The 26,257-nt window shown below is 34.4% G+C and overlaps 4 protein-coding genes and 1 non-coding gene across 7 annotated transcripts; 1 reads left to right on the top strand and 4 right to left on the bottom strand.

Moving 5' to 3' along the window:
* Nucleotides 1–3,462: 3,462 nt before the first annotated feature.
* LOC145599185 (putative F-box protein PP2-B12) lies at nt 3,463–5,649 on the top strand. The gene is made up of 3 exons (XM_081655592.1): nt 3,463–3,880; nt 4,607–4,698; nt 5,014–5,649. Exons 1-3 carry the CDS (start codon nt 3,575–3,577, stop codon nt 5,492–5,494), a joined length of 879 nt encoding a protein of 292 aa, XP_081511718.1. The 5' UTR covers nt 3,463–3,574; the 3' UTR covers nt 5,495–5,649.
* A 1,326-nt stretch (nt 5,650–6,975) lies between these two features.
* Nucleotides 6,976–10,095, bottom strand: LOC145597937 (hypersensitive-induced response protein 1). Of its 2 annotated transcripts, none has more exons than XM_081654219.1 (6): nt 9,972–10,095; nt 8,757–8,957; nt 8,319–8,439; nt 8,126–8,217; nt 7,944–8,040; nt 6,976–7,569 (listed from the first exon to the last, which is right to left on the bottom strand). In XM_081654219.1, the coding sequence occupies exons 2-6, from the start codon at nt 8,943–8,945 to the stop codon at nt 7,208–7,210; spliced, it is 861 nt and encodes a 286-aa protein (XP_081510345.1). In that variant the 5' UTR covers nt 8,946–8,957; nt 9,972–10,095; the 3' UTR covers nt 6,976–7,207. The 2 variants fall into 2 exon arrangements, with proteins under 2 accessions (XP_081510345.1, XP_081510346.1); XM_081654220.1 differs by having other exon boundaries at nt 8,757–8,952; nt 9,972–10,033.
* An 892-nt stretch (nt 10,096–10,987) lies between these two features.
* LOC145598514 (uncharacterized) lies at nt 10,988–12,521 on the bottom strand. The gene is made up of 2 exons (XM_081654880.1): nt 12,319–12,521; nt 10,988–11,670 (listed from the first exon to the last, which is right to left on the bottom strand). The coding sequence occupies exons 1-2, from the start codon at nt 12,454–12,456 to the stop codon at nt 11,227–11,229; spliced, it is 582 nt and encodes a 193-aa protein (XP_081511006.1). The 5' UTR covers nt 12,457–12,521; the 3' UTR covers nt 10,988–11,226.
* Nucleotides 12,522–21,934: 9,413 nt separating this feature from the next.
* TRNAA-AGC (transfer RNA alanine (anticodon AGC)) lies at nt 21,935–22,007 on the bottom strand. Its single transcript has one exon. It is a non-coding gene; the product is annotated as a tRNA-Ala (tRNA).
* Nucleotides 22,008–22,988: 981 nt separating this feature from the next.
* On the bottom strand, nt 22,989–25,847 carry LOC145597466 (protein NRT1/ PTR FAMILY 4.6-like). Of its 2 annotated transcripts, none has more exons than XM_081653645.1 (5): nt 25,734–25,847; nt 25,506–25,614; nt 25,169–25,260; nt 24,350–24,793; nt 22,989–24,036 (listed from the first exon to the last, which is right to left on the bottom strand). In XM_081653645.1, exons 1-5 carry the CDS (start codon nt 25,734–25,736, stop codon nt 23,059–23,061), a joined length of 1,626 nt encoding a protein of 541 aa, XP_081509771.1. In that variant the 5' UTR covers nt 25,737–25,847; the 3' UTR covers nt 22,989–23,058. The 2 variants fall into 2 exon arrangements, with proteins under 2 accessions (XP_081509771.1, XP_081509770.1); XM_081653644.1 differs by having other exon boundaries at nt 25,169–25,386.
* Between the last annotated feature and the right edge of the window lie 410 nt (nt 25,848–26,257).

The following is a 26,257-nucleotide window of genomic DNA, read 5'->3' on the forward strand; positions in this document are numbered from 1 at the left end:
TTTTTTGTTTGTTTGTTTGATGATGTGATGATATAAAAATTGGGTTGAGAATTGAGACATTATGGAACAAGTATTGGATTTGGTTTTTATAAATTATGGTCATTTACTCTATCTATTCATGGTTTTTAAATGAAAAAAAACCTAAGTTTATGCACAAGCTAGGTTGTGTAAGCCCACTATTTACATACGAGTATTAACCTTATAAAGCTTGATACTCCAACATGTATTGAAAATGTCATGTCAAGTCCAGTTCATGCTAATTTTACAGCCCAATCAATATATCATGTTGCTACATTAAAAATAAATGGCCTGGGCCAAACTTTAGAAGCTTTGACCATAAGTTCCCAATATTTAGCAAGAGATAATAAGTATAGGGTCTTGTTAGATTTGTCTTATTGGAGTATCAAATTTTATAATTTTTAAGCTTATAGATCTGAAGTCAGGTACGCTTTTTTTTTTTTTTTTTAAAAAAAAAATAGTCTTAAAGATTGTGAAAAGTTAAATGGGACAAAAAAAATATAGGGATAGAGGGAGTATATGGCTGTTGGCCTTGTTTGGCAAATGGTTGTTGGCGATTGACCTTGTTTGCTGGCAAATGGCGATTGGCTGTTGGCTTGTTTGACCAATTGGAATGCTTGACTATTTATAAAGCTTTTTTAAATTGACTGCTTAAGCTGGCTATTTATAAAAGTGTTTGGTAAATTAATTGTTGTTGTTGGCTGTTTATTAGATAATTTGTGGGCCAATAAGCCAACAAGAAAAGCTACTCAAAAACAGTTTTTTCAAATTAGCTTAAAAGCCAACTTTTTCGCTGACTAAAAAGCAAATTGCCAAACACATTTTTTAACTGTTTGACCATATAAAAAAGCCAAAAGCTAACCAAAAAGCTACCAAAATGCCATTTACCAAACATGGCCACAAATTATCAATTATGGAGAACTTTATAAGGCACTTTTGATTTTCAAGGTTGAGCTTTGGTCATTAGATTATGTTAGAGGACCAACTCAACCAAAAGGTTAAGCTGATGGTTGAGGCCCAAGAATATGTTTTATACTCTATCATTCCCCCTCACATTAAAGGCCCTTTGGGCTTGAAATGTAGATGCAACACAAGCCCACCCATACCTACCCGTGACATTTGTGTCACGCTGGCAATTGGTCTTAGGTGCATCCTCATGCACCTATCTGGTGCATCCTCATGCACCTAAGATAGGTGCAACAAGTGAACATTAGTACAAAAATCTGAACATGAAAAAAAAATGAACATGTAATAATAAAAATTGAACACGTAAAAAAATGAACATTTAATACTTATAATGCATATATTTCATAATCATATTATTTTTTATTTTTTCAAATTTTATGTTCATAATTAAATGCATAATATTCATAATAATATTTTATATGTTCATATATAATTTCAAATATTCATAATGTAAATATGTGTTGTTCATGAAATAGTAATTAAATCTGATTATGCATATGTTGTCTTTATTAAATGTTTATGTTCATATATTTTTACGCATATGTTCATACTTTAAATGCTTATATTCACTTTAAGAAAACCAATGCTTACGTTCATATTTTGAAATGTAATATTCACTCTCTGAAATGCATAACTTCATATATTTTATACTTATGTTCACTTTCTGAAAAGATAATGTTCACATGTAAGCGAACCTATGCATATGTTCATTATTTGGATACCTTATATTCATAAATGTTTTAAAACGTTCATAATATAAATATTTGTTGTTCATATGATAAATATTCTTAAGTATATATTACGAAGTAATGTTTATAAAATATGTTCATATTTTGAATGCAAATGTTCACTCTCTAAAATGCATATTTTCATATTGTGAATGCTTATGTTTACATTCTTAAATGCATATGTTCATACATTTTTTATGCATGTGTTCACTTACAGGGACCCAATGCATACGTTCATATTTTGAATGCGTATGTTCATTTTCTAAAATACATATACTCACATTTGTAATGTATATGTTCATATTTTTAATACTTATAATGCGTATGTTTTAATTTTTATGTACTAAATGTTCATTTTTAGTATACTAAATGATCATTTTTAGTTACTAAACGTTCATTTTGTACTAAATGTTCACTTTTAAAGTACATCGTGTTCATTTTTTTCCAAAAATTATACACAAATATTAGCAACTTAATTAAAAAAAAATCAAAATCGTAATAAAAAAACAAATTTAAGATGCAGCAATTCGATAATTCATCACAAATTCATCAACCATAATTTTTGCAATATCGATTACAAATTAAACCTAATACTTACAAAATCAAATGAAATTCATCACAGATTCAACAGTTGAATTAATATTCAAATAATCAAATTCATCCCAAATTAAACCATTTTCTCGAAAAAAAACCCAAATTTATCAATCTAATTGATATCCATCATAGCAAATTCATAGAAACTAACTTGCATTGATCTCTTTGGGAATAACAATCAAATTCATCTATTCAATTCACAAAATCAATGGAAGATAAAAATAGAAAAAACAGAGGAGAGAGAAAGTTTAATCAATGGAAAATAAAAATAGAAAAAAACAGGGAAAAGAAAAAGTTAATGAAAGTGATCGAAAGTATAGAATTCAGAGAAAAATGTGATGAAAAATTTGATGAATATTGTTATATAAATAAAAAGTGAAGAGAAAATTTAAAAAAAGGGGAAAAAAAATCAAAAAGAAAAGAAGAATTATAGGAAGAATAATAACTAGAAAAAAAAAAGAATGGGGTGTTACACCTATTCTAGGTGCACAAACATGCACCTAAGAATATGCCTCACGCTGGCTCTTGATACCATGTTAGAGGACCAACTCAACCAAAAGCTTAAGCTGATGGTTGAGGCCCAGGAATATGTTTTATACTCTATCAGATTAAGATATATTGATATACATATATACTCTATTCGCTTCATAATAATCCAACACTTTGACTAACATACAAGCACAACTTTAACTATTAATATTTGTATTCAAATATTACTAAGAAGTATAAAAGTTTGATTTAATGAGAATATATATAAAAACTAATGGAAATATATATTTCATAGCAATATATGATTTTTACCCTTCACCGATGGGTTATCGCAGCCGCCGCATATGAAAATTTGTTTTCACCTAAATTATACGCCGTATTTTAGTTGTCAAAATTGTTCACCTTCGTCAAAATAAATAATAATAATAATAATAATAATAATAATAATAATAATAAAATAAACTACTATTAGGCCTTAGGGACCACATACAAGATACACTATTTTATGTGTACCTTTCTTAATTGATGAATTACGTATTTATGTTAGTTGATTAGTCATGTCGACAAATTTGGTCATGTGTTAATTATGGATGGGTCCAAACTCTAAAAACACCCCAAAAATAAATAAAAAAAATGTCGACCCGAGACGAGTGCAGCGAGGCGCTGAGCCGCAGACTAAAAGGCATAAGAACAATTAAAATAAGACTAGGCTTGGTTTATTTATTCCCTCCTTTTCATTTCTTGTTACTCCCCTAAAAAAGTAAAAACCCAAAAAAAACATGTCTTTGTCAAGTACTCGTACAAACTTCATAGACTTACCTGAAGAATGTCTTTCTCAAATCCTTTCTTTGACGACGCCCGCCGATGTCATCCGATCATCGGCGGTGTCTAAGCAGTTTTTATCCGCCTCCGAATCCGATTTCGCTTGGGAGAAGTTTATACCTTTAAATTGTGATAACTTCATCGACCACTCGTCCACACAGCTTGTACGTGATCAACAACAACAACAACAAATTGTTTCGAAAAAAGAACTATATTTTCGACTTTGCCGATCTCCTATAATCTTGAAGAATGATTGCTCTAAGGTAATTACTAACTTTTTAGCTAATTCAATTAGTTTTTAGATTTTCAATTTCTGTATCTATTATTAGTTATTAGATTTCCGTTTTTTGGTTGGTATTTGTATGAGGGTAGCAATTTAATATTAAATTAAACACTTATGAAATTTCTTATAAATTAAGTTTAATTGTATGGAGATGATATTGATAAAGATAATTTTGACTATTACATATGGATAAAGAGGATCATGTATTTCCAAATAATTCAACTTGTAAGAGTTGTAACTTTTAGGCTGAAACCAATCAACTACTTGCAAATTTGTAATCATAGTCGGCCAGGTGGGGTCTCCATCCAACAAAACTTAATTGATACTCCGTACTTCATTTCCAACACGTTTATTAGGAAAATAAAATACTCCGTAACGTATATACGCAATAGCCTGCTTAAAATCAAAGGTACACCTCTATTAGGACCTATGTATAGTGTATAGCTAATGGACTTATTTTATGAGCCCTAATCACTTGTATAGATACACTACTCTATACTCTAATGAAACTACGGAAAATTATTTTGTGACATGGTACCGGAGCCAAAAACACTCCAATCCTAAAATTCTAAAAAAAATTTAGTCATGAGCTGATTTTTAGTCACGTAGCACAATTTTGTTACTCAATTGTCTGGTAATATACTGATATACTCTGTACATGTTAATTTTTGGCTGCATAACATAGATCTTTCCCTTGGATTTATAGAGTGGAAAGAAATCCTTAATGCTTGGTGCAAGGGCTCTGAATATAGCTTTGGGAGGCATCCATCAAAACTGGAAATATGTACCGGAGTCGAGGTTTCTCTTCTTCTCTTTCTAGCTTCTACAAATGCAAATCCACAATAGTTCTCAACACATTGTATATGTATGTGCATTTGTAATCTAAGCGTATCTTCTATTCTCCTTGTTTAAACTTTCCTAACTTAACTGAACTTATCTGAATTCATTTTAAATGTAAATTGTACTATACTTAAATAGCCCTTATCGTGAAAATTAAAGGGAACAAAGCATAGTCTAAGACTAATAAGTATACAACTACTATGTTAATATGTTAATGTATGATCAATCTTTAGATGAAGTGCCTCTTAATGGAAGTGCATCATCTTTTTGTAGGTCCTTAGAGATTGTTGAGCTCTATACAGACTATGATGAATGTCGTCTACAAATAAAAGGAAGAATACACACCAAATTCCTATCGCCAGATACAACATACGCCGTGTATTTTGTGTTCAAGACAGATGCAGATGACAATCATGCTTATAGATTCGAACATATACCAGTTATGGTGTCTGTATTTGCAAAATCTGAAGAAGAGTTGTCAAATAATTACAACCATAATGGAGTTATCTTTAAGAAATTCTATCTGAAGGGAGATTCAGGACGAAGTTTGCGTAGAGATCCTGATGAGCTTCCAGAGGAAAGAGGTGATGGATGGATGGAGATCGAGATGGGCATATTCCATGTTGATTCTAGTGTTAAGGCTTCGGATGAACAGATGGTCTTGGAGATGACACTGAATGAGGTTCAAGGCATTGGTTGGAAGAGTGGTCTTATTGTTCGAGGCATTGAACTCTGGCCTTTGATTCATACATGAGTAGAATTTTACAATTAAGGGGGCGTTTGGTTCGTAAAATGATATGGGGTACAGTTAGAATCGGGAATTAAATCATAATGTTATGGGTTTAGAACTTGATTCTTGCTATATTTTTGGGTTGATTAAGAATGAAGTATCTTATTTTTTTTCTTTTATTTGATCCTAAAAGTATTGGTATGAATAAAACCCACTTCCCTTTAAGCTTTGATTGAGGTAGAATTCTTAAAATCATAAATCAATCACAAAATATTGGGAGTTTAAACCATTCTAAACTTATATCGTATACCTAGAATCTGTGAACTAGACACCCCCTAAAAAAAGAATGTTGTTAACACTAGTAACATTATTGTAATAAAATGAAAGGATCCAAGCCGTGTTAAAATAGTACAATTAAAAGAATTTCCGATAAGGCGATAATATCGTATCCTTAAGCCCTTTATTATTTTGCCTACAAAAAGATTGACCAAATTGCATTCCACAATGTACTTCAAAGTTCAAACCAATGGACATTCACATTTTCAGGGAAAAAACTTCTTTTAAGGCCATTGATTAATATGGACTTCATGAAAAGCTAAAAATAGGTGTTAGCCTATAAAAAGAAAACAATTTATACATAATAAACAAGAGGCTTTTAATTTTCAAATCTAATTCCAAAGATAAGTAAATCAACCAGGAAAATCTACAAGAATTATATAATATACTTTCTGTTTTCATAATCATGGGAGGAACAGAGGAGGAGATTAAGCAGAAGCACGAAGACGGGGAGGGAAAAGAATGTGAGAAAGTCGAAGAAAAAGTCGAAGAGAAAGTTAAGGAAAAGAAGAAGAAAGACAAGGAAAGCAAGGAAAAAGGTGATAATAATCAAGAACACAGCAAAGAAAAGGGTGGTGGAAAAGAGAAGAAGAAAAAGAACCCTGAAGATAAGAAGGATCCATCGAAACTTAAGCTCAAGCTCGAAAAAATCGACACTAAGATGCGCGATCTGGCAGCTAAGAGAGAGGAGATCCTGAAATCCATTGAAGAAGCTGAAAAGAATGCAGTTGCTAACCCAAACAAGGAAGATGATCCTGATCTCAAACAAGACTAAATTATAAATGAGTTTACCCCTAAAGCTGACAATTTTTGAACTCTGTAGTATATTCTCCCCTTTAGCTATCAGATAGTACTTGTATAATGTATCTATACTGCACAGAAATTTTCAGTGACATTTTATGATAATATTTGATAAAATTTCCGCTCCTCGAGCGAAACCCCAGCCCAGGCTAGCAAGCCATTGTCCCTCTATATTTTTCCACCTTTGAGATTTGTAGAAACTGTGTTAAGAGAACTAATTCTGCCAAAATTGGATTTAAAAAAAAAAAAAAAAAAAATCATAAGAAATAGCAGCGGCTAACCATGCTAACTACAATCCTTATTTAGCCTTCAAAATCATAATAATATGGCAATCATAGAAGCAGGCAAAATTTACTATTGGAGATAAATGACGTTACTACCAAATTGTATATTTATAAATTGTTTCATTACGTACGAAAAAACAAGGAAAAAACACTTGAGCAAGTAGCCAGGTCATATCAACAATTTTAGCTATCATTCCCATATAGTACTATGATAAACTAAGAACATTGAAGCAATATGAACAAAGTATGCACAATATTCAGATCAGAATACCTTCCTGACAAGTTAGCACTTTACCCTTTTTTACTTTTCTGGCCATCATCGATGCATATCTTGAGCCTGGAGAAGCCCATCACGAATTTGAGAAGCCACATCACGAACTGCACTAGGTCCATGAGGAACGAAGACTGTTGAAGATTTAGATGATGCTCCAATGTCCTTCATGGTGTCGAAATATTGGGTGACTAAAACCATATCCATGACATCCTTAGCACTGGTCCCAGGAACATTCTCAGAAAAGCCAAGCACACTATCTCTTAGACCATCTACAATGGCCTGACGCTGACGAGCAATACCCATTCCCGAGAGGTACTTGGATTCAGCTTCACCCTCAGCTCTCTTAATCTGTAAGATTTTTTCGGCCTCTGCTTTCTCATTGGCAGCCAACCTCAGTCTTGCAGCTAAAAATTTTAGGGAAGTGGTTGTAAGAAGAATGAGATTATTTTGCTTAAGCAACTGAACAAAGAACATTATTGATCAACACTCTCCCACAACAAAAATTGGGATGGGAGAAAAACTATGCTAACATTTGTCAAAAATGATGAACTCATAAAAATAACAGAAAATTGTCAAAACATCCTATAGATGTGAAGCATTAACAGTCATGACTACTTCCTTTGCCTAGCAATCTGACATATCAGTAAACATATATTGCCTACCAGATTTCAACCAATGGTTTTATTCTGCTAGATGCCTAAATGATGATACACTACCCAATACAGAAGCTGTTCTACAGTACTACAATGGATAGCTCAAACAGAAAGAGGATAATTACCAGCATTGATCTCATTCATTGCGTGTTTGACATGCTTATCTGGTTCAATATCGACAATGAGTGTTTGTACGATCTCATAACCATAAGCAGACATTGCCTGTTTGGATAAATGACATATTAAAGTTTGATATAGAAGGGAGGAAAAGCAAAATTAGGCATCAATTACTTAAGCCAAAAAAAACCTTCTGTAGTTCGTCCTCCACAGCTCTTGCTATTTCATCCTTTTGCTCAAAGACATCATCCAAATTGAGTTTTGGGACACTGGCTCGAATAACTAGGAAATAGAAAAGGGATGGGCAGATTGTAGTTAGGTTGAGATTCGGCAACTAGAACAAAAAGATTTACTGTAATATAAAACAGTTGAATTTAATATACCGTCAAAGACATAGGCCTGAATCTGAGATCTTGTATTGGTTAGCTTGTAGAAAGCATCACTTGCCTTATCAGCCAGGGCACGATACTGTATAGATGCAACTACATTGACAAACACATTGTCCTGCACAAAAATATAACCACAATTATACATGATCTCATCAATCAATGCTACAGAAATGTACAGACATTGAACAGATTACTTAAATGACCTTCAAACATCTCATCAACTGATCAACAGACATGAGCTAAAAGTGAATGCTGCAAAATAAACCAGGGCACCTAAGAGTTATAACTTCTATTCGTTGGTATTGGAACCTAAGCATTCAACTTATCAAAACATATTTCTTTAGCAGCTTGATTGAATAAAAGAATATTGCACGCAAGCCCATTGACTCAATCTGTGCCAAATTAAGAAGATACAGTTGTGTTCATACCAACCTTAGTTTTTGTCTCGCATTTCACATCTAATTGTTGCAACCTCAGTGAAAGATATCCAGCAATGCTACTCCCGAGAATCCAAGGAACAAAGTGGCATCCTGGCTCAAGTACCTCAGAAAATCTGCCAAAATTCTCCTTAATAGCAACTTTTGATTGCCCAACTTGTGCACAGCAAAATAGGTTACCCATTTTCAGTCTATCCTGCACAATTGGTTTCGTTTAACTGCTGGTTATGCTTTCAAGAACTAACATACACAAGGATCCAGTATAATTTACATCTGTTTATCTTTATTTCTTTATTTACTTAAAACTTATGCCAAGTGTATCTATCATCTTATCATACTGAGATATCACAAGAATGTAGCACAAATACTACAGCAAGGAAGAAAACGATTTAAGACAACTTTAATTGAAAATTGCATATAACATAAGAAAACAGGTTGTATAGCTAACACTACAAAGTGTAGTACAGAATCATAATTCCAATAACTTTATGGGGACAACTCGACTTGATAATTTCCAAAATCTATCTCTCTCTCCGGTAATTCAAGACTGTTTCTCCCCCATTCTGCTTCTTTATGCTTAATTAAAATTTAGTCCATTGATCCCACACTTTTATACCCCGAACTCGATCACATAAACTGGGATTTTCTCATATTCTTTGCTCCTAAGTCCTATCAAACATGCATTGCTTAACATAATCATCATTGTACTTAGAATTTTTTTTCCCTTTCTTTTGTCAGCAAACACGGGGTAATGGGGGTATGCGATTCTAACACAGTCATTGTTAAACACTAATTTTTATGCAGAAGGGTATTCAAATTCATTCACAAATTTTCAAAACACAGATCAATAGGGGCAATTCAGATGAAAAAAACAGTCATAATCATATTTCATAATTCTTGAAGAGTAAAAACTACACCCTAATTGTTGATCAAGAAATAATTTCGTCACTCCATCTTAAAAGACTTAATCATATCGCAAATTCATAATTCTTGAAGAGTAAGAAAAACACCCTAATCCAAATAAATTGAAATCTACACTGTAAAAATGAAATTGGGTAGGATCATAATCAAAATCCAAATTAAAAGAGGAATTTTGACAAACAGTTGGCATGCATCAATACATTTTACACATAATTGGATCAAATTGCAAAAATAAACTCAATTTAGCGTATGAATTCCAAAATTATGAAGAACAGCAGTGAATTAGTACCTGCGCTGAGAAATCGAATTGCGATTGAATTCTGGTTGATTAGGAAAAGAAGTGGGGTGGGAGAGTTTATATAGGGGGAGAGGTTTAGGGTTTAACGTACAATTGAAATTACACAAGTTTTTGCCTATTGATGACTCACTCGTAATATTATTCCGTATGTCGGTTTGAGTAACACACATAAAATGAATTATTTTCGATTTTTTTTTTTTTTTTTTTTTTTTTTTTTTTTTTTTTTTTTTTGTCAATTTTAACCTTAAATTAGATTGTGCTGTATTAAGTCAAAATGACTCTTTCCTAAAAAAAAAAATTCCAATTTTTTTTTTTTAAAATAGATCAAATTGTGAGTATTTTAAATTCTCCTAGTATTAGTAAACCAATACCAGGTAGGATTTTAATTTTCTTTTTTATATGGAGTCATCTATCAATTTGTAAGAGTGGAAATTCTATGAATTATTATTATTATTATTATTATTATTCTGTGTGTCTCAAATTATGTCCAAATAAAACCTTTGTCAAATAAATTTCATTTATCTTGGTGTTAAGGAAGTATTGAGCAATAGCCAATAGGCTATAATTCTAGATGATTCAAATCATTTATAGTAGTGATACTAATAAGCATAAATAGTCCATCCATGCCATCGTGATAATTAAAATCTAGAGACTTACAAAAATTAAAATAGCTTATAATTTGAGGAGTATTGGATGATTAATAAATTTGAAGTTTCTCCAACTATAACTAAATCATACAGGCTAAATCAAATCATCCTCTATTTTTAAACTTTTGATGAGCACCTTAATTATTTAGCACTCGTATTGAGTATGGAATGTATGGTCAATCTAAAAGTTACAACTTACAAGCTAAAATGACATCAATTTACTCTTAAGTTTGTTGTTGGACTAAAACCATATAATATGATGTGAGTTTCAGAGCATTATACACATACATGTCTTTTAGAAAAAAAAAAAAAAAAAAAAAAAATGCATTTTCAGAAGTGTGCAAAGTTGCAAACCTACCATATATGAACCTAGCTTCAAATTTCCTCTATATATGAATCATATGTTGTCCAAAATTCATACATATATATGCAATCCATAGTAGTCAAGAGTCCTAATTCTTGCTTTCAAATGCACAAAACTTCTTAAACAAACAAGTTATTGTTTTTTTTGTAACCAAATTGTCACACTTCTCCCTCTAATCTATAGCTCCAATCATGCACAAACAACATATTCATATACATACAAACTCAATAACAACTCAATCAGTTTCTTGTAACCCATCCAAAACCACAGACCCAATAAACAACCCTGCAGCACCAGCAAAAAGAGTACCAGCAACCACGGCTTGAGTCGCCACAAGGGCACTTGAGTCATCAGGGATAAGAACAACAGCTGCAATCGCGGCTACTAGCAAGGGCAATGACGCTGATGCTAAGGCTGCAGGAGACAGACTAGCAAAATTTTCCAATAAACTCAATAACCCCAAATCCTCTGCCTTTGATAGCAATCCGGCTTTCTCAATGGAAGAAAGTGTAAATCCAAGATCCTCTGCCTTTGATAGTAATCCAGCTTTCTCAACATTGCTAAGAACTTTTCGATTCTCCAGCTTCTTGAATACATCTACTTGTATCTCTTCACTACCTTCGAAAAATAGTCCTGCTCCAAACCATTGTTTTTTCCATTTTGGATCATACTTGTTCACCTGTTTTAAGTACATAAATTTTTAAAAATTTGTACTTCTAGCTAAGAAATAGAATTCAAGTGTAACACATTTTCAATATAAATTAAATTACTCTAATGGTAATGTAACGAGACTCAATCTCAATTTATACGAGTACAAACTTGCTTAAGATGACAATAGAATCTAACTAAAATCTTGTACTTCTAGGTAAGCTATGTTTGATAAACTTTCTTAAGGTGACAAAAACCAAAAAGAGAAAATACAAGTTAATTAACTCCCACCCAATATAATTATTAAATTAAATAAATAAATGAAAAAGACGAACTTCAAGTTTACAATGCATTCTTTAATACTTAAATAACTAAATTTTTGTTCAGTGATGTAAACAAGATTCAATTCCTATTCTTATGTATGAGCTCGATAAACTTTATCAAACATATAGAGATGCAAGTGAAAACCCATTAATACAAAGACAAGAAAACCTAAGAAAGTCAAATAGAATTACCCTTTAATTATATATACTTGTATCATTAGTTCATTATATAATTAGGTAAAACTAGATTATACGAAGTATAACATAATCAATTTAATCAATAAAATCCTGTAATTCAATTTTAAAAACATGAAATTATAATTACAACAAAAAAAAAAAAAAAAAGTAATGATTACCTTCTTTTGTGATGCCATAGCAAGGATTGTGAGATTTCTAGGAGAGGTAGAGGAGAGAGAAAATGGAGGTTGAGCATATTTTACAGACTTTCCAAAATAAGAAGTTGAAGCAGCAGCAATGTTTGCTATTGCTGCCATGTTTGCTTCAAAGATTGTTGTTGATCCAATGTTTGCCTCAATTTCTATTTTAATAATTTTTCAATTTCAATGATCTTGTTCTTGTGTATTCCTCACACCCACATACTGTAATCTTTCTCTAGATGACACCAACCAATCATGTTGCAGAAGGTCTATCTATATTCTCAGTGTTTTATTACACGTGGCATGATATAGTTGGTTCTTGATTATTTACTATTTTAGACTTTCTTCCAGATTAAATATCCATTAAGATTGCTCTTAATTAAGTAAATAGGGAAATTGTGTGACATGTATGTAAATGTAATGGAATTCTGTTAATTATAGATGGATCTTGCTAACGAGCGTCCCGGGGCGTTAGATAAGGAATAATTATATTGGTTGAAATAGTATTAAGTTAGGAATGCATGGCAAAATCACGCGTCGTTCGGTGTGATTAATGTTAGTTTTACTCTAATATTTCCACTTTTAACTCTCTTGTCTAACATCCCGGGGGCGCTTATTAGCTTTTGCCATTATGGATTAGAGTTAAATAAACAAATTAAAGTAGTATAGCGAGGAAATCAATTTAATGTTATTTGCTAGAAACCAAGCATTCATTAAATAAGATGGAATAAAGTAAGGAAGCCATTAAGGTGCATAAAATGTTAGTCGACATCCCATTACAAATAAAAATTAGGAGTATTGCATTTGTTATTTAACGCCTTTGAGTGTTCATTGACTTTTGTCTAACTTTACTATTGTAGCAATCTGATGATTAATTGGCTAATTTTGAATTTTTTTGACAAAAGTCAAGCACATTACTGTATTATATTGTTGCACTACAACTCTACAAGTGAGAGATTAAGTTTGTGTTCTCGGTCAATTCTTTGTATATAGACACAATATTTTAATTTTGTATGAGAGAACAAATATTTTTAACTTTGAAAAAAAAAAAATCATTAAGCCTATACGGGGTATCTTTTACATTGTACATATATTCAAATCTTTACAACGTGACTATGTGAGTGTTGATCATTAGTTTGACTGTATAGATCTAACAAGAGTAATTTTCTTTGAAATTAAAAAGCGTGAAGCTAAGCCTGTAATTTTACATTTTATCCACATTAAAAACTTTGATTATGAGCTAATCCCATAATCTAACTAAAACAAACTTAGCTACCCACAACAATGCATTTACGGAACATCACTAACATAATTTACATCTTCCAATTCACCTAAAATCCTACTACTTTATTTATTTAATTTCTTTTTTGGCAGAAGGATAAACAAGATAATAATACCCAATAGTAGTACTCGTACCACTTATTCTCTAGCAGTTGCTAGATTTTGGTAATTTGGTAGGCTTAACATTAATACAATGACACTTTTCTTCGGAGTACTTATAATTTTTCGGAGTACAATGACCCTTATCTTCAGAGTACTTGAACCAATTATGGAGTAAGAGTTAAATTAAAACACGCGTATATACTATATTTGGAGTACTTGTATTATATGTTTTCATATTTACACGGAAAAACATCTACGATGACTACTCCTAATTGTTCCTAAGATTGAAAAATAAACAATGATCAAATTAAAGACCGGCAATCTTAATCATACCATAATCTATACCGATTTTAGATTGGAAAATAAATAATTAACAGTCTTGAAATCATGATCATATCATAGACAATACTACTCCAATTATAAACTAAAAACTAAAGTAGCTATCAAACGCCACCAAATTAAAGTGTTAAATTTATAAATTTCTTAATATTGAAAAGTAAAATGTATCGGAGTACATGTATCTACACGAAAGAACCTCTACTCCATAAGTCCATATGTTTCTAAGATAGAAAAATAAACAATACAGTAACAATTAAAGACTGGAAATCTTAATCATACGATAAGTAATACTCCGATTTTAGGTTGGAAATTAAACAATAAACAGTCTTAATCATATCATATCACAATTGTAAATTAAAATAGCAATGATCGAGTATGTATGACGACATTCTTTCTTTGAAAATTAAAGAATACTCGTACACAACAAAAACTTCATACTATGACCTTCTAAATTAATAAGATCAGAATGAACCTCACAACCCCTAAGTTTGAAGTAAACCTCCTCCTAATTAATCATTACTATACAATGATTTCATTAATTACATACATATTAATTACAACTAATTAAAATCCTTGAATTACGTTGCTACCTTGTCAGGTAGTCACAAATATTTAAGATTTCTTTTTTTGTCATCTTAATACCCCTTGGAAATGGAAACCTACAATAGTCCGCGGTTAGAAACGGAACCACTTCATCCGGAGGATGCTCAAACTTCTGCTCAACTTCACTTCCTTGAGCGCCAAGTTCAGCCATTTTATCGGCACAAAAGTTACCTTCCCTTTTCTTGTGTTGAAAGCAACAATAACGTAGTTTATTTGCCAATTCCCTAAACTCGTATATCATTTCCACGGCTTCTTTATCTAACCATGAATACTTGTACATGTTTTTATTGTTTACTGCGTTAATCATATCAATGGCCTTTTTTGAGTCTGATTCAATGACTACTTGTTTGAAACCTTTTTCTTTTGATATTGAGAGACCAACCAATATAGCTTTTATCTCTCCTTTAACAACTTTTCCGGCTTTTGGACCGACATGTTTATCAAATGGATCGTCGAGGTAATACCCACAACATCCGGTAATCCAAACACCTTGTTCATCTCTTGCAATTACTCCATAACTGACCTTCCCATCACTCCTAATGCTTGCATCAGTATTAACTTTAATGAAGCCAGGAATTGGAGGAAGCCAACTAATAAACTCTCGAGGTGGAATTAACGGAATGCAAGGTTGCGGGGGAAGCTGAGGACAATATGATGGTGGGTGGAATTGAGGACAATACCGAGGCAGAAGAAATAAGGTTGACATTTTTTTTTTGAAGTGTAAAATGTGATTCCTCAACCGGCAATAAGCTTAGATACTATCCATTATATTTCCTTTTTTTAAATTATTATAGGAAAGTTTTTATTCATTTTACTTTTTAGGAAAGTCTTAGATTATTATTTTTTTTATAGAATAGGAAAGTTTTAGATTTTTTTTAATAATAAAATATATTAGTATTAACGAGACAACAAAAATAAATAGATTATTCAATCATCCTAATATATACTACGAGTAATAAGAATTTTAAATTCACATATTAGGAAAGTTTTACATTCCTTTTATTTATTTTATTAAGTGTAACAATTTACAAAGTGAAATTACATTACATTTTTTATCTCTCTTAAATGCTCCATTAACATTGAGTATTATTTACTTGACCCACCTTGATCAATTTTGTGATTTATACCTAAGAAGAATTATGGTCTTATATTATTTGTTGAAATCATCCCAATAGATAAATTATTAATTTTTAATTGTTATAATTAATACTTATTGATTATAACAATTAAAAATTAATAATTTATCTATTGGGATGATTTCAAAATAATTAATACTTATTGATAACTCCGCCAGTGGGTTTCCCGCTGCCAGTCCCAAGCCTGGATAAAGGAGGAGGGTTACGGTAGGCCAGTGACAGCCAGTATAAAACTTCGTCACATCCCATGACATGAGCCAAACAGATATTTTCGTGGGGGCGTTCCCTACTCAGCGACGCGCTGCACTTCCTAGACCCGGGTGTAGTGATAAGTATGCAAGGGTTGCTAGGTCGTCGCCCAGAAGCGACGCGCCACATTGCCCGAGTGTGGTGTCAAATGAGCAAGGGCGTGCCATTGGGGCGTTCCCTACTGAGCGACGCGCTGCACTTCCCAGACCCGGGTGCAGTGATAAGTATGTAAGGGTTGCTAGGTCGTCGCCCAGAAGCGACGCGCCATATTGCCCAATTGTGGTGTCAAATAATCAAGGGCTTGGAGTTGGGATCAGGAGGGAGCGTGGGAGAAAAGAATTTAGTTTGCGGATTGGTTCTTGGAATGTGGGGTCTCTTACGGGAAAATCAGCAGAATTGGTAGAAGTAATGAAAAGACGACGCGTGAACATCATGTGCCTCCAAGAGACAAGATGGACAGGAGAAGGAGCTCGAGGCTTGGTTTTGGGGTATAAGGTATGGTATGTTGGGCAAGAAACGAGCCACAGAACAAGGAATGGTGGAGCTAGGAACGGAGTTGGTGTGGTTCTCGATGAGAGGTTGGCAAAAGAGGTGATCGAGGTCTATCGGAAGAACGATAGGTTGATAAGGCTGAAGTTGCTATGTGGCAAGGAGATTGTGAATGTTATCAGTGCTTATGCTCCCCAAGTGGGTTTAGATGCAGAAGAGAAACGACAATTTTGGGAGGACCTAGACGAGGTGGTGCAGGGTGTCCACCACTCAGAGAAGTTATATATTGGAGGGGATCTAAATGGGCACGTTGGGGCGAGCCGAGATGGCTATGAGAGTGTCCATGGAGGCTTTGGGTATGGGCAGAGGGACGCCGGTGGTGAAGCTATTATGGATTTTGCCCAATCATATGATTTAATTTTGGCTAATACTTGGTTTAAGAAGAGGGATTCACACTTGATAACTTTTCGGAATGGAGCAAATGCAACTCAAATAGACTTCCTGCTCACAAGGAGCATAGATAGACAAAGTTGCATAAACTGTAAGGTTATCCCAGGGGAGAGTGTGGTCACCCAACACCGGCTATTGGTAATGACTATTCGTCTGAAAGAGAAGGCGAAGAAAAAAGTTAGACAAGAAGAACCAAGGATAAGATGGTGGACCCTAAGGGATGCAAAAGCTAAGGTTTTTACAGAAAAGGTAATTGAAGAAGCGGATTGGGATGGAGAGGTGGATCCGGACATGACTTGGTTACGAATGAAGAACTGTTTCCTAAGAGTGGCCAAAGAGGTCTTAGGGGAAGTAAGGGGAAGAACTTCGGTACAGAGAGATACTTCGTGGTGGAATGAAGAGGTGAAAGCAGTAATTAAGCAAAAAAGGGAATGCTATCAAGCCTTAGGAAAATGTAGGAGTGATGAAACCTTTGCAGCGTATAAGGAGGCTAAGAGTAAGGCAAAGGCAGCTGTTCGCCAAGCAAAAGAAAAGGCATATCAGGAGGTTTATGAAAAGCTTGATTCCAAGGAGGGAGAAAGGATCATTTATAAGATGGCAAAGAGAAGACAAGAGGCAAGGAAGGATATTGGCATGGTGAAGTGTGTCAAAGATAAGAACCAAATGGTCCTAGTGCAAGAGGAGGGCATCAAGGACAGGTGGAAGGGGTACTTCGATGAATTATTTAATGGAAGTAATGGAGTTGTGATAGGAGATACCTCTATGAGTGATGAAGAAATCAACATGGAGTATGTGCGAAGGATTAGGAGAGTAGAGGTGGAGATTGCACTGAGGAAGATGAAACCTAAGAAGGCGGTTGGCCCTGATGGGGTACCGATAGAGGTGTGGAGGTGTTTGGGTAAGATTGGTATTGATTGGTTAACAAACCTTTTCAACAAGATATGGACGGCTACAAGGATCCCACAAGATTGGAGGAAGAGCACCTTGGTCCCGGTTTATAAAAACAAAGGAGACGCTCAAGATTGTTCTAACTATCGAGGAATTAAGCTTATGAGCCATACTATGAAGTTGTGGGAAAGGGTGATTGAACAAAGGTTGAGGGCATGCACAAGCATTTCAGATAACCAATTTGGTTTTATGCCTGGGAGATCTACTATGGAGGCAATCCATTTGATAAGACAAATGATGGAGTTTTATAGGGTAAAGAAGAAAGATCTTCATATGGTCTTTATTGATTTAGAGAAGGCATATGACAAGGTGCCAAGAGAGATACTTTGGTGGGCAATGTTGAAGAAAGGTATCCCACGAAGGTATGTAGACCTAGTTAAGGATATGTATCGGGATGTGTCAACAAATGTGAGGACATGCGGAGGGTTGACAAAAGATTTCCCTATTACAATCGGATTGCATCAAGGGTCTGCATTAAGCCCTTTTCTTTTTGCAACGGTTCTAGATGAATTAACTAGACCAATTCAAGATGAGGTTCCATGGTGTATGCTGTTCGCAGATGATATCGTTTTGGTGGATGAGACTAAGGATGGGGTTAATGTCAAGTTGGAGCAATGGAGGCAAAGGTTGGAATCTAGAGGGTTTAAGCTAAGTCGGAGTAAGACTGAATATTTGGTATGTCGTTTTGGCACTCAGAGGGGGACAAGCAATGAAGTGGTGAGTTTGGATGGAAAGGATTTGACCATGAGTGAATGTTTTAAGTACCTAGGGTCGATCATCCAGAAGAATGGTGACATTGATCAAGACGTGACCCACAGGATTAAGTCAGGGTGGCTTAAATGGAGAGCGGCCACGGGAGTGTTATGCGACCGCAGCATTCCCTTAAAGTTGAAGGGAAAATTCTACAGGACTGCCATAAGACCAGTGTTGCTCTATGGTACAGAATGTTGGGCTTCTAAGAAAGAGCATATTAAAAAGATGGAGGTTACGGAAATGCGCATGTTAAGGTGGATGTGTGGAAACACTTTAAGAGATAGAATCAGAAATGAGGTTATTCGCAAGAAAGTAGGTGTGGCGGGCATTGTAGATAAATTAAGGGAAAATCGTCTGCGTTGGTTTGGACATGTAAGACGGAGACCCGAGGGTGCACCGGTGCGAAGAGTGGAAGAGTGGGACCATGGAGGGATTAAACGAGGAAGAGGGAGACCAAAGATGACTTGGTTGGAAGGAGTGAGGAAGGATATGAAGTGCATGGATTTACGTGAGGATGAAGTTTTGGATCGTAAGGGATGGAGGAGAAAGATTTATGTTGATGACTACACGGAATAATCAAATTTGGTTCATGTTAGCCGACCCCACTTTTGGGATTAAGGCTTTGATTGATTGATTGATTGATAATTAATACTTATTGATAATTGAAAATATAGTTGATCAAAGATTTGTATTGACAAGCGAGAAAAAATGGAATATTTATTAAAATACGGAGAGAGTGCATCTTACTAATATACTCCAATCTATAACTAATTTCTTTCTTTCATAATTGGATGTTTATTGTGTATCAAGTATGTAGTATAAAAGTATGGGATCCATGCAAAGTAAGAATATGAGAGGCAAAAGAAATACAAGTATAAAACAAACTCGAAATTACTGGATAAATAATGTAACTTACTTTAGATGAAGGAATTTAGCAATTCAATCTGTCCACAATACAGCTATTAGTATTTTGTAATGTTCAATTGTTCATTGAGTAACCTAAGGTCGTATCTTAGGTAGCATTTTATTGTAACTTTCGCAGTCTTAAAATAAGATTATATATTTGTGCTGCATTCTATTGATATTGCAGATGATATAAGATGTACACTAGTTACTTAGCAGGAAAAATAAAGCAGTAAATAAATTGTTGTAATGCTGTATATATACAGGATCCAATATGCATATGAAGTTTGGTTGGCAGTTACTAAATCTACACCATTTAGCTATAATCAGCTACTTTATTTGTGAATCTTGCTTTATACTGCAGGCTGCAGCATTGCTTGAGGAAGTTGAAGTAGGCTACCTGCATTCAGTCAATGCAGAAGAAGTTGGACAGCCTGATTCCATTATGATTCCTGACGAATCATTGTTTTCAATCCACTCGAGAGTGTGAAGGATGCCGTTAACCTCTGCTTCAAGTGGAGAAATGTAGTACATCTTAAGGGTGTTTCCTTGTATCCAGGGATGTTTTTGAAACTGTTAAAGTTCGAAAGATTTAGTTTGATCTGTGACCTCAGTGGCTTGGATTGTTGTGGCTTCTAAGTCAGTCCATAGTTCTTGGGCTCTTGGACACTCGAAAGATATGGTCCAGGGTTTCATTGGCAATTGGGCATGGGGGCATAATGCACAATCTCTGGTGAGTGGACAAAACTGATCCTTAAGATTTTGCATGATTGGCTTATATTTGCATTATTATTTCATAATTTAATCAAGCTGATAAAGAAATATGATGTATGATTGATTAGGCGAGTGCCTAAGTATCATTGTCTATGAGTAGATGCTTTGTACCCTGAAAGCCTGCCCTATTGATTGTTGCAGCAGTCACAGTTTGTTCACGTCTGTCCATTTGCACTCCTATCAATTTCAAACATTTATATGTGATGTTTTATGTTCATTCAATGTCAGTACTTGGTGGTAGCATTGACTACTAAGATGATGTACAAATGTGGTCCGTTTTTGCTGGACAATGTATATGTCTATATGGTTGCATCTACAGTACCATGCCCTAGCTGATAAGGCAAACGATGCTTTCTACTAACTGACTGTACCTCAGTTTCAGGCCTATGTCTTCAATGGTATATATAATTAACAATTTAAGCTTTACACTCATAGGATATTTCTGTTTTAAGTTGCTAAATTTCAATTTCATTAAGATTTGACCTTCCTTTCTAAGTCATTGTCCTGAACTCAATTTGGATGATTTTTATGAAATTGCAAGAGCAGTGGTTGATTGTATGTATTGGATATTTAACTTTGTTAGTTTTACACTTTTATGAGATATGAGCATGTAATGTTTCACATATGATAGCATTGTTTTTCTTCCGTTTCAATTACAGCTATGCAAGGGAGAACTGATGTCCTGGTTTCAGTCTCTGAAATGTTAAAAAGGAAAATTCTCTCATTCGTGTTCTAACCACTTCCCTAAAATTTCAGCAACTAGACTGACAGTGGCAGCCAATGAGACAGGCAGAGGTAGATAAAATCTTGCAGATTTAAGAGAACTGAGGGTGGAGCTGAATTAAAGTACCTCTCAGGAATAGGTATTGGCGTATTGCTCATCAGTGCACGCCATACCATTGTAGATAGTCACAAGAGACAATGCACTTGGCTTCTCGGAACATGTTCCTGCCTTCCTGTGACCAGTGCTAAGGATGTTATGGACTTATGGTATGGTTCTGTAGTCACCCAATAATTCGATGCCATGGACACTAGAGGGTCAACTAAATCTGATCTTCTACAGACAGTCCGTGATGTGGCTGCTCAAATCCGTGATAGGTTTCTCCATGCACAATTGCACAAAGTATGCAACAATGATGATATTGCCTAATATCAAGAAGGGTTTGTTTCTAATCAAAATAATGTGCACATTGCTATGAAGTAATGATTTCCAGTATTATCTGTACATGTTGGTTTCCATTATTTATAGTGCTTAAAAAAAACTACACTTCATGTCTATAGTATCGTAGACTGTCACTAAAAACTCCTTGCAGCACATTGATACATACATAGTACAAGTACTGTCTAACAGCTAAAGGAGAGTTCATACTAAAGATTTAAATAGATGTCAACCTTAAGTTTGTTGCTGAATTGCACATCTTATTGTCGAATTTATCAAGCTCAAATTTATGCTTTTATGTAATTTTGTTATCTTCGGGGTTCTTGATAAATCGTATGGCAAAATTAGACCAAAACTGAGATAGAGTCATACAGATTTGCATCCTTTGTTTCCGGGGGGAAAAAAAATATGGAGATGTGGGGTATCGATCCCCGTACCTCTCGCATGCTAAGCGAGCGCTCTACCATCTGAGCTACATCCCCTTGCTGAAGTTTCTTTATTTTGTTTTTAGTAACAAAATTTCGGAAGAGAGAAATTTAATATTCATCATTCATAAATCATAATCATGACGAAAAAATTTATAAGTTTGATAATACTTTGATAGATTTACATGTGGTACCAATGTACCATGTTAAATACGGATTTGGACCGCACCCGCAAATCAAGAGAGAGAGTTCACTTCACAAGTCCAATTAGGTTCCATCTTAAAACCATTTGGCAATAGGGGGATAGCCCCTTAGCCTTATTAGTGTTTAACTCTCTTCTTCAACCAATGTAACACACTTAAATGTGGTGATACGTGGCAGGTTTATTTTTCAACATTATTTACCTCGATTTTACCTAAAATTTTAGAAATTCATCCTTGATTTGTATATTTTGTTTATCAGAGAAATAAACTGGGGCTTGCTCGTGTCCCTTACCCTCACATGAATAACAGAATAAGGAATAGGAGTGCAAAATACCAACTGTGGCGGTTGGTAGTAATAATAGCAAATTTATCAGTTTTCGAAATCAATTTTTAGTGCTGTTATGATCTTCCATCGTAGAATCGGAAGTGTAGCTGTTTCTTCGCTTGCATGATGCAGACTTAATACTGTCCCATATGCATAAACTCACTTCTGAAATTAATTGAGAATTTATTAATTTTATATGGCCGGATTTATACTGATGTTGACCAATGTCCGTAATTAATAATAAGCTTCGATATGACAATTTATTATATTGAACGGAGAAAGTATTTTTCATGGACCGACTGTCCATATAAATCGATTGAACACATTCGAAATAATTAAATATAAATTTCCTACATTTTTTTTTTTTTTGAAGTGGCAATAAACTTAAATATATTAATAAATGTATGATACTTCATAACATTCTAAAATTTGATGAAGTATGTCTTAATAATATTCAGTTGGACCATGCATGCCTAAAAATCTCAAGGACTTCCTACATTAAATTCCTAATTACAACATAAAACATTCCTAGATGAATTAAATCACATTAAATTTACATGCTACAAATCGATCATATATATTAACCTTGATTATTCATGGATCGATACTTGTATCTTCTAGCCCAAAACAAGTAGTTCAAGAAGTTCACACCACTTAACACACACATCATCCAATAAAACCTTTCTAAGTGATAATGATTCAGGTTGCTTCCCTTAAGCCATGGTGTGTGACCTCCAATTCCCGTGATTCGATTAACAACAGCAACTAACACCGAGCTTAGATAGTACCCGATTGCTAATGATGCCCAAGAGAAAGATGTAGCCAATGATTTCATACTTCTAGGAGCCTCAGTAAAGAAAAACTCCAACAAACCTGCTAGGCTAAAAAGATCAGCTGAGCCTAGAAACAAGTATTGTAGCGCGATCCATAGAAATGTTATAGGTAGTGGCTCAGTCGAGTCTAGTAAACCTCGTTGAGCTGCAACTTTCTTCCTTTTGGTCTCGACTAGTGCTGCAACTGCCATTGCAACAATTGACATAATTAGGCCTATTCCAATTCTTTGGAGATGGGTGATGCCCATTTCGGTTTTTGTTAGTTTTCTTGCTAGTGGGAGTATGATGTGGTTGTATAGAGGCGCGAGTATTAGTATGAAGACAACCGGGAATACAGGGAGAGAGGCTGGTGGGACTACTAAGGAGCCGAGTTTAGTGTTCATTGTCGCGGCTTGTTGGATTGAGAAGGTTGAGAGTTGAGCTAGGCAGCAGTTTAGCATTATGGTTGAAGCGAAAATAGGGATTGTTTTCATGACAATTTTTACATCTTCTACTTGTTTTTTTGAGCAGTCTAGTGTCTGATGGACTGGATTGTTTGTCACTGCCTGATTTAGGAACTTCAGTTCGGATATTTCTGTTGTTGTTGCGGTTGTTGCTGTTGTTGGTGGTGTTGTTGAAGTTTGTATCTCGTCGTTAGCTGTAATTTGAGGGCTTGTTTCCATGTTCATGACAGCATTGCTTGGTTTCCTTGGGAAGAGCTTGTTGCAAATTGCTGCTGTCAAAACCTGATCACAATGTGAAAACGATTATATGAGTTTAATTACACGTGAATAAAGCTAAACGGCTAAATGTTAGTTACTTTCTTATAAGGGATTTTTTTTTTTCTCTTCCACGACCCCACTTCAATCTGTACTACACACTTTTTTAAGAGTAGTTTCAATTTAGCATATACTTTATTCGCACTTGGTAATGTAACATTGTAAGACACCTAACATGTTTTCACTACAATAACCCGTTACATAAAAGGTAGGGTCCAGAGAGGTTCAGATATACGCATTGTTACTCTTGTTGAAAAAAACAGGAAGTTATACAAGTTACCTTGAAGATGATTGTCAAAGGGCTTCCTGCAGGAACTTTGATCCTGTAAGTAGTAGATCCAAGTAGAAAGATCGGTATAGCGAGCAATATAGTTAAAGTCGAAATTCCGAATCCCCATTGCCAGCCAATGTTATCTTCAATCCACACCACAAATGTTACAGCAACTAAAGCACCACAAGAAAGACAGAAAACATAGTAGTTAAAAAATGTTGATCTTTTCTTCCTTCCTTCTTTGGTGTTCTCATCAAATTGCTCGGCCCCGTGTGGTGGAAGCGAACCTTTAATCCCTCCTACACCAAGTGCTATCAAATATAGGCCTATAAATAGTACTGCTGCTTTCCCACCTGTGACTCCACGGCATGATTCGTTGCTCGATTTGGTCGGAGGACACGGTGGTGGTTGCAAGGAGACTATATGAGCTTGGATAGTGAGTATCAAGAGACCCTACACAAGTACACAAGTAGTAATAGTTGAACTTCATGTCTTAATTCTTACTTTAAGCTAAGACATCAATATATACATACTTTTGTTCATGTTTGTGATAGATGTAATAATAGATTAATGGACCGTTTTTATTGTTTAAGTATTGTTGATCTATGAGATAGTAACATACAATTATAATCTCAATTCAAACATTTAATTGAGTCTTTAGAATGATGTAAGTTACTTTCATGTCTTAGTCATCCCATGTGTAGTAACATTCATTTGATGCTATTTTCTTGTTGAAATAGTACAATATATGGTTGAACTAATTATGTATACATGCATTTTTAAAAGAAAAAAAAAAAATCTTCTAAGATTATTTTCATTCCTACTTACCATAAACTCGATAACAGCACTGATGAAGAACACTTGATATGTGGTGAAGTAAGCATCGGACAAGAAGCCACCGAGAAGTGCTAGTAAGAACGCTGTGCCCATGAAGTTTGTTACAATGATGGATGATCTAGATGGAGAGAAATGCATATACTTTGACAGGTAAATCACTAGATTACTCGCGTTTGCTAAATATGCAAGGTTCTCGAGTACCTCCACAACTGATGGTTCGTTGCAACAAACAATGCATTAGTTAAGTTCATTTGCAAAATAGATGTCACTTTATTACATTCGGATGTATAATAGACAGTTTGATACTTAAGTAAGAAAAAACACGAACCTAAGACAAAAAATGCTGCAAGAATTCCACCATGACGACCTTTAATGGCTGGTTTGTTCCTCCAATCTACATAACCTTCCCATGTGCTTAGCTCGCCGTGTGCTTCTTCCTACATAATATGCGTATGCATCCATAAATTAGTTAGACATATTAACAAAACAAGCAAGCCTAAACGATTTTTCGAATGTAATTAAAGACGTGTTTAAGATCATAAACGGATAAACCCACCATATATTGTGCCACAAGTTTGTTATACGTTAGAGCTGTTTGATTATGAAGGTTTTCGACAGTAAGCTTCGTTCACTATATTGTGAACGAGTGTTGGGGTGAAGATGAGAATTTATATAAGTCATAAATGATAAATTCCTAATAGTGAAGTATAATAGAGAAAGATCTAGAGTCCAAGAAAAAGACCTGACATTCCTTCGTTTGGACCTTTTCGCCTACCAATCTTTGTGTTACAAAAGTATATTGTACAAAATATTGAAAATATATTGTACAAGAAAAATTATCTAAGTCCTTAACTAAAACTATATGTTTTTAAATCTTTGTTTTCGAATTTTAGTGTTTAAATTAGGTGGTTTATTTTTATAAGGGAATTTTGACTTTTACCACCTTCAAATAACCACTTAATTGAATTTACCACCTCCAAAAAAAAAAAAGATTTACTTTACTACCACCAAAATTTCCAAAAATTCGATTTTACCACCAACTAACGGATTCCGTCCATGAATCCGTTAGTAGGGCCCACA

Source organism: Chenopodium album, chromosome 20 (genome assembly GCF_948465745.1).
Source record: "Chenopodium album chromosome 20, dcCheAlbu1.1, whole genome shotgun sequence".
Classification (NCBI taxonomy): Eukaryota; Viridiplantae; Streptophyta; class Magnoliopsida; order Caryophyllales; family Amaranthaceae; genus Chenopodium; species Chenopodium album.

What these genes read in the sequence shown, in the direction of transcription:
- LOC145597937 (XM_081654219.1), bottom strand. Translation starts at nt 8,945, where the DNA reads ATGGGTAACCTATTTTGCTGTGCACAAGTTGGGCAATCAAAAGTTGCT. An exon ending in AATGCGAGACAAAAACTAAG is followed by an intron (nt 8,440 to 8,756) that starts GTTGGTATGAAC and finishes ATTTTTGTGCAG; the next exon opens with GACAATGTGTTTGTCAATGT. An exon ending in TGGAGGACGAACTACAGAAG is followed by an intron (nt 8,041 to 8,125) that starts GTTTTTTTTGGC and finishes TTATCCAAACAG; the next exon opens with GCAATGTCTGCTTATGGTTA.
- LOC145598514 (XM_081654880.1), bottom strand. Translation starts at nt 12,456, where the DNA reads ATGGCAGCAATAGCAAACATTGCTGCTGCTTCAACTTCTTATTTTGGA. An exon ending in CTATGGCATCACAAAAGAAG is followed by an intron (nt 11,671 to 12,318) that starts GTAATCATTACT and finishes TACTTAAAACAG; the next exon opens with GTGAACAAGTATGATCCAAA.
- LOC145597466 (XM_081653644.1), bottom strand. An exon ending in GTGCTGTTATCGAGTTTATG is followed by an intron (nt 24,794 to 25,168) that starts GTAAGTAGGAAT and finishes GTACTTGTGTAG; the next exon opens with GGTCTCTTGATACTCACTAT. An exon ending in CTTTGACAATCATCTTCAAG is followed by an intron (nt 24,037 to 24,349) that starts GTAACTTGTATA and finishes CATTGTGATCAG; the next exon opens with GTTTTGACAGCAGCAATTTG.
- LOC145599185 (XM_081655592.1), top strand. Translation starts at nt 3,575, where the DNA reads ATGTCTTTGTCAAGTACTCGTACAAACTTCATAGACTTACCTGAAGAA. An exon ending in TGAAGAATGATTGCTCTAAG is followed by an intron (nt 3,881 to 4,606) that starts GTAATTACTAAC and finishes TTGGATTTATAG; the next exon opens with AGTGGAAAGAAATCCTTAAT. An exon ending in AAATATGTACCGGAGTCGAG is followed by an intron (nt 4,699 to 5,013) that starts GTTTCTCTTCTT and finishes ATCTTTTTGTAG; the next exon opens with GTCCTTAGAGATTGTTGAGC.